This window comes from Cryptomeria japonica, unplaced genomic scaffold, assembly GCF_030272615.1.
Source record: "Cryptomeria japonica unplaced genomic scaffold, Sugi_1.0 HiC_scaffold_317, whole genome shotgun sequence".
Taxonomy (NCBI): Eukaryota; Viridiplantae; Streptophyta; class Pinopsida; order Cupressales; family Cupressaceae; genus Cryptomeria; species Cryptomeria japonica.
The window spans coordinates 97,046-108,037 of record NW_026729139.1 but is presented as its reverse complement, the minus strand read 5'-3'; the positions used below and the strand labels follow the sequence as shown (position 1 = coordinate 108,037).

Genomic DNA, 10,992 nt, shown 5'->3' with positions numbered 1-10,992 from the left:
GGGTTTTTACAAACCCTTACGATAAGAGTTGATGAGTTCATGTGATAATGCTAGTATTTCATCCTATCAAGAGTGGTCTTTTATTCATCAATATTAATAGTGTCTAAATATCTTATTCTAGTTTAAATTTAGATTGTGGGTGTTGTGTTTGTGCTTCTCTAAATCATAGGTTTTGTATCCTTGGCTCTTGAACTCATTTAAATGTAGTGTATGTTTCTTTAGACAATTTTTCACTTATACTACTTTTTTCTTTGTTTGGGTGGTGGGTTTGATCTCTTCATGGTCTTGGAACACGTGTAATAAACAACATTGCCTAACAAAGAGATTTCTTTTATGCAATATCAATTTGAATACATATACATGTAGTATGCTTTTGAAAACGAACTATCAAAACTAGTTAATTTTAAAACCTGTTTAAATTTATAGCTAAAATAAAGCATCAATATTAGATTAAAAGTCTATTTAAAAAGAAACAAAATTGTACCCAATACCATTGAATTACTCTTCGATATGTCAATGATATTCTTTTGCAGGATTAAATTGTCTAAGTACCAAAATAGGTAGCATTTAATTGCATCCAATTGATTGATTCTTGGAAATGACTTTAAGAATAACTTAGATTTGATGGATGAACAATTGAAATCTGAAATCTAATATGATAATAAGATATTATAAAAATATGGATATTATACACTAGAAAATCATTCAAATTAAGTACTCTAATATTATAGATTTAAATATGCTATCACTATTTTTTTAAATATAAGAAGAACCCAACAATTTAAATAACTATGACCACTTAATACTATATTGAAGATTAAGTTAAATAATATTATGTTTTGGATCTTCATTAGCTGATCCTTAACCACTTAATGTTATAATTACTATAATGTTTATATTTGAAAAGACAGACACTGCTAAGTGGGCATGTTTCGTCTAGTGAAGCAGATTCACAATGGTATGGCTATCGAGCTTTAGGCACGTCGTCCAGTACTTTTAAAGATGTAGGTTTAATGCCATCATGTGATACAAGTGCCTTTGCTTCTGCTAGCTCTTTCACAACAGTATTCATAGTGGGTCTATTTACTGGTCTTGGTTCCACAAAATTGTACGCAACCTCTGCAACTCTCCATGCAGATTCTAAACTATATTGGCCACCCAACAAAGAATCCATCAAGTCTGCTATTCTCCCGCATGAAAGCAATATTTTAGCCTGTATAATGAGGAAAATGAGAATTCCATATTATTATTAATGATAAAAATAAAATAGATTATATTTTAAATGTTTACCGATTCAACAATTCCCTCCTTGGGTGGTACTCCAGAAATAATCTCGAATAAAACTACACCAAAACTATAGACATCACTCTTTTCATTTAATGACGACGTTCCATAATATCTGCATCAAGTTTGAAAATTAGCGTACTGTAAATTATTTGATAAATGTTAAAAAGATACTATAATGGTGAAGTATGAAAATACTCGGGATCAAGATAGCCGAGGGTGCCCTTGACTTCTGTTGTTACATGGCTTCGAGAGTTTTGCAGTAACTTTGATAAACCAAAGTCAGTAATCTTGGCAGACATATTTTTATCCAAAAGTATATTAGTGCATTTAATATCTCTGTGTATGATAGGAGGGCTACAACCCTCATGAAGGTATAGCAAACCTGCAAACCACATAAGAAATTTGTAATGTGTAGAAGCAATTTTACATACAATAAACATTTAAAAACCTGAAACCTATGACTTGTACAATTTACCCTCTGCAGCTTGTAGAGCAATATTAATCCTAGTTTGCCAATCAAGTGGTCTCTCTCGTTTAGCAGAGCCTGTAAATAGAATAGTAAGTCTTTTTGTTAAAATTTGTTTACATTAATTTTATTGAGACCACCATGGAATAAACTATACCGTGTATATGGTTCGTCAATGTTCCATATTCCATAAATTCGTATAGTAAGGCAACTATAGGCTGTCTACAATACCCAAGAAGATTTACAAGATTCTTGTGGTGTACCCTTGAAAGGAGAGTTACCTGGAGCCAAGAACAAAAGCACCGTGTGTTAAACAGGCAACTTGTGATGAAATAGGAGTACGAGGGGTAAATAAAATTCTTGTCTTAAATAATGCATTCAATATTTTTGAAGAAAGGAAGAACCTCATTTCGAAATTCTTGTTTTCCTTGACATGAATCAGTTGAAAGTATCTTCACTGCAACATCGTTTCCTGATAGTTGACCATAAAACACAATGCCAAAGCCTCCCTTACCAATGATTGTAGAATAGTTGTTTGTAGCTGCTTTAATATCTTCTTCACTATATTCTACCACCACTTTTTGAAATTCATTTGGATCATCTTTATCTGTTTCGAAAGAGAAGATAGAACAAAGGTTTCCAACATGACTCAATACTTAAAGATACGAGATAGAAGATCTAAAATAATAATTCTTAGTTTTAAATAAACCATTTTCAAGTGACAAGGATTCAAAAAAGACCTGTACATGAATGCTGAGGTTGCATAGTAGAATTGTTTATGGTGAGACATCCTTGATTATATTTGCACCTCCATTGATAAATCCCGAATATCAGAAGGATTAACAGAACCGAACAGCCAATAGCAGGTCCTATAATCCTACCTTTTTCTTTGTTTTTCTTGTCCTGTAGAAACTTACTTTGAGGAAGAACTCTGCAGTGCAGACCAAACAATTAAAATGTCAAAGGTTAAGACAAATAAATTATTGTTATTTAAAAATCTTAATAAAATTATTTCAATTTCTAATTTAATATAGTTTTATCTGTTTATCTAATATAAACAACTAAGAACTGTTGGAAGACATTAATTTCTCCCACCGAAGAGAAGCTTCTTCCAACTGCACTATTTAATATGGAACTTTCCTGCAGTAATGTTGTTGACTTTATTACCGACTTGCCACCGACTCTTCACCGCCCATTGATTTTCACGTTGTTTACTGTTTCTCATTCTAGATAATTCGAAAGACCTCTATTTAAGAGGCTCATGTAAATTGTTTCTGCAAGGGCAATGAATTGTAATGTTCTGTCTCTGCCCACCTTCATGTGGTATCAGAGCTCAGGCAAATAAAAATTGGTAGATTGTTGTGTTTATGCAGATTGCAAAGGCAGATTGAGTTGTCATCGAATTAGTCAGAGAGGAGAAGGCCATCGTAGAAGCTGCAGTGAAAGCAAGTGTTTGCAGCCATAAGAAGATCTCAGTCAGGCTGTGTCAAGGAGACTATTGAGCACAGTTTTTATTTTAACGGCAAAGCCAGATTGCAGGAGATTATTGTTGAGGGCACGCAGGCCATATTTTACTTGATTGAATTCGCAAAGTATTAAGGTGTCACTATTCCAGATTCATCCACTGTGGTTTTTAGACATCGTATTGGTATGTTCCTATTCATGGCATTAAATAGGGTTTGTGGCATTATATTGAGACTGTGGCCCTAGGTGTTTCAAAAGGAGTTTGTTTTGATGATGTTTGGATTATAAGGAATTGGTTGATTAAGGCATTAAGTATACTGTTAGAGTTTGGAGTAATTTTTTTTTTTTTGGTCAAAATATGGCATCTGGTAACTTTCAACCTTTAATTCCAATATTTTCTGGTAAAAATTATGATAATTGGGCTTTTAGAATGAAGTTGACATGATAAGAAAATGTAAAAATGAGTCTACCTTGAGTCCAGATGATAAGAAAAAGCTTGAAGAAAATAGGCAAAAGGATAGAAGGGCTTTGCAGATAATCGGGCAAGCATTGGATGATTCGGTTGTCGGAAGGATTAAACCAGCCACTACAGCCAAGCAAGCATGGGACATCCTAGAGACAACATATCAAGGTACTAGTAAGGTAAAAATTGCCAAACTACAAGCACTTAGAAGAGAATTTGAAAATTTGCAAATGAAGGATTCTGAATCAGTAGATCAATTTACATATCGTGTTACAAATTTGATTAATCAAATAAGGCAGAATGGTGATGACTTAACAGATCAAAAGGTTGTAGAAAAGGTTTTAAGAAGTTTGCCTAAAAAATTTGATGCAATTGTTGTGGTAATTGAAGAATCTAAAGATTTGACTACATATTCTATAGATGAGTTGGTTGGTTCTTTAAAAAATTTTGAAGACAGGTGGAATAGGAATGACAATAGCTCATTAGAGAATGCATTCAAAACACAAATGACATTTGGCAGAGGCAGAGGAAGAGGAAATTCAGGATTCAGAGGAAGAGGAAGAGGAAGATATAGTTACCAAAGAGAAGAAAGAAAGAGTCCAGATCCAGGAGGAAGGAGAAATCAAAATTTCATTCCAAGGGGCCGCAATAACAATCAGGCATCACAAAGGTATGACAAAACAAATGTTCAATGTTATTATTGTAAGAAGTATGGTCACTTGGCAAATGAATGTCGAAAGAAACAAGCAGATATGGGAAAGCAAAATGCAAATTTTTTTGAGAGTAGTTCTGAGACATTGTTTATTACATGTCATGTAGCTCAAGAAAATTCAAGTAATATTTGGTTTCTAGATAGTGGGTGTAGTAATCATATGATTGGAAATAAAGATTTTTTTGAGAATTTGGATACTTCAGTTAAATCAGAAATTAAATTGGGCAATGATAACATTGTTGAAGTCATGGGAAAAGGTGCAATTAAGGTGATAACAAAGCTTGGTAAGAAAACTATTCCTGATGTTTATTTTGTACCTGGTTTGAAGCATAATCTCATAAGTGTGGGACAACTTATTCAAAAAGGTTATAGAGTTGCTTTTGAAAATAATGTTTGCACTATATTTGATATTTCTCCTAGTAACATGGTGATTGCAAAGGTTGAAATGACAAACAACAAAATGTTCCCACTTCGCATGAAGAGTGAAATGATGGAGGAGATGGGAGTAAGTTTCAAGGCATCAAATCAAGATCAAGCATGGAAATGGCATTTGAGGTATGGTCATCTAAATTTCAAAGGATTATGTTTGTTGCAAAGAAAGGATATGGTAAGAGGTTTACCCCCTATTGAAGCACCATTGAGTTCATGTGAAAGTTGTATTTTGGCTAAGCAACATAGGCAAAAGTTTTCAAAAGAAATGACTTACAGAGCTTGGGCACCTTTAGAAATTGTGCATACAGATTTATGTGGTCCAATGAAAACACCATCATTAGGGGGGAGCATTTATTTTCTAACATTCATTGATGATTTTAGTAGAAAAACATGGGTTTTTTTTCTCAAATATAAATCTGAGACATTTGGCAAATTCAAGGAGTTCAAGGCATTGGTTGAAAAACAGAGTGGTTTATCCATCAAGGTATTGAGATCAGATAGAGGAGGAGAATACAAGTCAAATGAATTTTTGGATTATTGCAGGTATCATGGAATAAAGAAGCAATTCACTACAAGTTACACACCTCAGCAGAATGGTGTCGCAGAAAGGAAGAATCGAACAATAATGGAGATGGCAAGGAGCATGTTAAAAGGTAAGAATCTACCTAATGAGTATTGGGCTGAAGCAGTTGCTTGTGCAGTTTATATTTTGAACAGAAGTCCAACAAAGATTGTGATAGACATGATTCCACAACAGGCATGGAGTGGTAAGCATCATAGTGTTTCTCATTTTAGAGTATTTGGTTGTATTGCATATGCACATGTGCCTAAGGAAACAAGAAGTAAGTTGGATGATAAGAGTGAAAAATGCATTTTTATTGGTTATGATGAATATTCTAAGGCATATAAGTTGTTTAATCCTATAACCAAAAAGGTCATTGTAAGTAGAGATGTTGTGTTCAAAGAAGAAGAATCTTGGAATGGAAGTATAGACAATACAATTACAGGTGCTACGACAATGCCATACAATGAACAAGAAGGAAAAGATCAAGAAGACCAAGAAGATCAATCAAATGAACAAGGAGGAACTCCATCAAGAAATACACAAGGAGATAACTCACAAAGGCAAGTTGAGCAAGGAGATTCATCAAGTCCACAAGTAAGTAATGACTCAAATCCTACACTTGCATCATTGAGACCAAGGCTTAGAAGTAAGAAGACTAAAAGTTTGCAAGAAATTTATGATCAAGGAGATAAGATAGATTTGCAATCAAACTTTGCTTTATTTGCTCAAGATCCTATATATTTTGAAGATGCAATTAAGGATGAACATTGGATTAATGCAATGAATGATGAAATGGAATCTATTGAGAAAAATAATACATGGAAATTAGTTGATTTGCCTAAAGACAAAGAATGCATAGGTGTGAAATGGGTTTATAAAACTAAGTATAAAGCAAATGGAGAAATTGACAAACATAAGGCAAGATTGGTAGCTAAGGGGTTTGTACAAGAATATGGGGTTGATTATAATGAAACATTTGCACCTGTAGCAAGACTTGATACTGTTAGAATGGTACTAGCTATTGCAGCTCAAAACAATTGGCAGGTTTATCAAATGGATGTTAAATCAGCCTTTTTGAATGGATATTTGGAAGAAGAAATATATGTGCAGCAACCACCAGGATATGAGATAAAAGGATATGAAGGCAAGGTTTACAAGTTGAAGAAGGCACTCTATGGATTGAAGCAAGTACCAAGAGCTTGGTATAGCAGGATAGATTCATACATGTTGAAGAATGGATTCAATAGATGCACTAGTGAGCCCACGCTTTACATCAAGGTCAATGAACAAGGTCAGATTTTGATTGTTTGCTTGTATGTTGATGATTTGATCTTTATAGGCAATCTTTCTATTGACATGTTTAAATTTGAAATGAAGAAAGAATTTGAGATGACAGACTTGGGTTTGATGAAATATTTTCTTGGTATTGAAGTCACTCAAAATGATAAGGGCATTTTCATTTGTCAAAGTAAATATGCAAAAGATGTTTTGAGAAGGTTTAGAATGATAAATTGTAGTCCAGTTTCTTCTCCTGTAGCAACAGGCATAAAACTTAGCAGAGAAGATAATGAGATGGATTTTGACACAACTATATTCAGAAAATTGGTTGGCAGTTTGATGTATTTGATAGCAACTAGGCCGGATATAATGTATGGAGTCAGTCTAATTTCTAGATTTATGGACTCACCCAAAAATTCACATTGGCAAGCAGGAAAAAGAATATTGAGATATATTGCAGCAACCCTGGATTATGGAATATTGTATTCCATCACAAATGATTTTCAATTGATTGGATATACTAACAGTGATTTTGCAGGAAATATAGATGATCGAAAGAGTACATCTGGATATGCATTTCATCTTGGAACAGGTATTGTGGCATGGGCATCAAAGAAGCAGCCAATCGTGACAATTTCATCAGCAGAAGCGGAGTATGTGGCAGGTACATCAGCGGCATGTCAAGCAGTATGGATGCGAAGAGTCTTGAAGGATCTAAAGCATGAGCAAAAGGAGCCTACTACAATCTATTGTGACAACAAGTCCACCATTGCACTATCAAAGAATCATGTTTTTCACAAGAGGACAAAGCACATTGATACTAGGTATCACTTCATTCGAGAATTAATCAACAATGGAGAAATCATTCTACAACATTGTAGATCAAAGGAGCAACTCGCTGATATATTCACAAAAGCATTAGCACAAGATCAATTTGAATATTTAAGAGAAAATTTGAATATTGTAAATATTAATGTAATTAGTGGTAGAAATTAGGGGGGAGTGTTGGAAGACATTAATTTCTCCCACCGAAGAGAAGCTTCTTCCAACTGCACTATTTAATATGGAACTTTCCTGCAGTAATGTTGTTGACTTTATTACCGACTTGCCACCGACTCTTCACCGCCCATTGATTTTCACGTTGTTTACTATTTCTCATTCTAGATAATTCGAAAGACCTCTATTTAAGAGGCTCATGTAAATTGTTTCTGCAAGGGCAATGAATTGTAATGTTCTGTCTCTGCCCACCTTCAAGAACTAAGATACCAAAGGTTAAAGCATAAAAATTATTTGAATAATTATCCTTTTGTTATACAAGGCAATAAGTCAAGAAAGGATGTCCTCATACTGGAGGTTTAAACCAGGCTTAACTAAACCAGGTGGCACATCTCCATCTAATTTGTTGTTCTGCAAAAAACTAAACAACATAAAAAGCTTCAAGTTAGAAACAAAACTGATTAATTAAACATTACCTTTGACTAAAGTATCGAAACATAAATAAAATAGTTAGAAGAAAAGATAAAGAAGTTATGAGTAAATATACAGCTCATTTAACATGGGAAGCTTCTCTAATGAACTCGGAATATCTCCAGTCAGTCGATTATTTTGCAGTTGCCTTCGACATGCCAAGGAAATTAAATATCAACACATATAAACAGCCTTTCTCATTCAACTGTGTATATAAGAATAAGGCTTTTGATAGAAGATAGTGAAGGATCTCTTACAATGACGTAAGGTTCATCAGTGTGCTGAGGTCTGGAATAGAACCTGAAAAATTATTGTTGCCTAACAGCTAAAACAAATAACATAACTTATTAGTCACTTATTGAACTGAGGGGAGCTACATCTATGATTTGCGAAATAGAATGTTTAATTTGTTTGAAAGTTTGTCTTACCAACTGTTTTAATGCTGTTAAGTTGGCTATGGTTGGAGGTATGTTGCCAGTGAGACCTTTGTTTGTTAAATTCCTGAAAAGAGTTGAAGTTATGTGGGTTAATAGCCTTCAGTACTGAAACCTAATGTATTCATTGCTAAAAGTTTTAATGAACTCCTATGATTTTTAAGGAAAGAATTTTACACAATAATCACTCGTGGAGGATCTTCCTCATTGCACATAACACCAGTTAATGGTAAACCTGCAGGTAAACATGGATCTCCTGTTGTCCAATCATCTGGAACATTCACTGTATCTGCTATTTTTCTAATAGCGAGTACTGTGTCACATGTTTACTAAAACATTAGGCGATATTTCTAGGAGAAATGTTGGAAACAATGTAGTATAAAAAATAATATGGTATAATGAGGCAAGCAGAAACTAGCAGATGGAGAAATAAACGTACCATCTCCGGCGTGTGTCATATTGGTGATCTTTACTATTTGATATGCTTCAGCTGCATTTATGAATGGCCTCATCTCGGATCCTGTTTTTGAACGTATTCTTATATCTGTAGAATCAGTTGTGCTAAGCTCTAGACGAGTTTCTGGTGACAAACAGTACATATACTCAGGAACGACTATTTCTGCGATTTGAACATTGCCAATGAAGATCTGAAATGTGTTATTCCCTGAAAGACTTGTCTTATTGATGTTGCACAAGTAAACAGCAAAATAATAAATGCCCTGGGGAAGAATATGCCAGTTCGAAACAAGCAACTGATCTTCCCCTAAAAGGGACGTAATAGCAGTCTTTAGTACTGATACAGGTGGCTGGTTTCTTATGCTCCCCAAAAAGGAGTCATTCGTGCTGATCACATAAGTTGATGTTAACGTGACCTGAGGAGGTTCCCACAGGCGATCATACTGGTCGTCGGGAAAACTGTACCACGATGACGACATTACATTAGATAAGGTGGACAGAACAGATTCAAAACTAACTGCCAAACAAAATTGTTGTTAAGCTTACCTTATCTCATAAGAGCTGCCAAAATTGATACGATAGAAGAGAAGCAAAGCGCTGTAGTTGAAATCAGTGAAAGTATTATACATTGCAGGTTGTAGCGGCCTCAACCTAATGGTTGAAATGAAAACATAATAACTTTCTTGTGTGTCTGAATTTCTAGCCAGGCATAAAGTCATACTATCCCTTTTGGGGGCCAGGATGATTTCGTAATACATAGGGCGATACATTTGGGAATTTGTCAGCTTCACTTTTGCCCAATTGATTCCCTCTATATACAAGTCGAAGGTGCTTGCTAAACGAAGATTTTCAAATCCCTTTAAAAAAAAACTGACCCTTACTAGATATTGTATATGAGGCCTCACGGGCAGTAAGTAACAATATTTATTGGCTTCCATATTTGTAAAATAGGCCATTGACTGATATTGGTAGGGGGTATTGATAAGAGTGAATGGAGGCATAATGGAGGTGTTTCTGTATTTGATGAACAAGGAATCTGTAATCCAGTCGATCTCTCCATTCGTGCCATTATTTGAAGCGCCACAATTAATACTTAGAAATCCTTCATAAAATGCAAGAGCAAATATTACAGACCTTGTTTTTCAATCACAGTAAAACTTTATTGAAATGAATTAGAACTTACCATCTGGGTTTGCGAGTGTGCAGCGAGTGAGTAATCCAATGAAAGCTGTGATCGCTAACAAGGTTAAACTTTTGAACTTCATGATGATCAATGCAGATTGCAAGTAGGGAAGAAAATCAATGAGAAAGATGTGGCATCGACATTTTGAGTTAGAATATAAAAGTTTTGTTTTTCATTGCTTAGGCGTTACACGTAGTTTGTCTTGTTCATATCATAATTGGGTAGATGTAGTTCACATGGGGTTCACATGAATGCGCAAGGGAGAATTTTATCGGGTTTTTTTCCAAGAAATTACGCAGAATATATTTTCTATTTTATTTTCAATCATCCAACGTGATATTTCTTTTCTTTGGGGACAAGATTTAACGTTTCCAAAACGAAAAGATTTGAGAAGTAAGGTGAAAATCAAACTTTAATTGACATTAAAGATCCATGCTCATCCATGAAAAGAAATATCTATATTATCTCGTTGACAGCTATTTGATTGAATAAGTAGAGAAATATTACATTTAAAAATGAAAAATGGTCATCAAAGAAAGGGGAAAAGAAATACATATGTTACTCTGCTGAAGTCGAGGAAATAAAATACATTTATTTCCCGTATGTTTCGTTTTAACAAGTAACTAAAATTCAACCATTAATTGACTTCCTCTCCTAAACAATCGCCACTGATTTTCAATGCTGAAATATCGCCAAAAATAATCATTTGAATGGGAAGCAAAAACTAAAGGCGGAAGGAATACTCGATGTCTTAGTATGTGATTAAGAATAAAGTATTTAAATTA

The 10,992-nt window shown here is 34.3% G+C and overlaps 1 protein-coding gene across 1 annotated transcript; it reads right to left on the bottom strand.

Annotated features, from left to right (window-relative positions):
- Nucleotides 1–964: 964 nt before the first annotated feature.
- Nucleotides 965–10,289, bottom strand: LOC131870356 (putative leucine-rich repeat receptor-like serine/threonine-protein kinase At2g14440). Its single transcript, XM_059215872.1, has 15 exons — nucleotides 10,208–10,289; nucleotides 9,571–10,126; nucleotides 9,008–9,483; nucleotides 8,746–8,881; nucleotides 8,563–8,635; nucleotides 8,392–8,459; nucleotides 8,211–8,282; nucleotides 8,016–8,084; nucleotides 2,608–2,684; nucleotides 2,158–2,360; nucleotides 1,911–2,034; nucleotides 1,763–1,831; nucleotides 1,483–1,669; nucleotides 1,291–1,399; nucleotides 965–1,213 (listed from the first exon to the last, which is right to left on the bottom strand). Exons 1-15 carry the CDS (start codon nucleotides 10,287–10,289, stop codon nucleotides 965–967), a joined length of 2,550 nt encoding a protein of 849 aa, XP_059071855.1.
- Nucleotides 10,290–10,992: the final 703 nt, after the last annotated feature.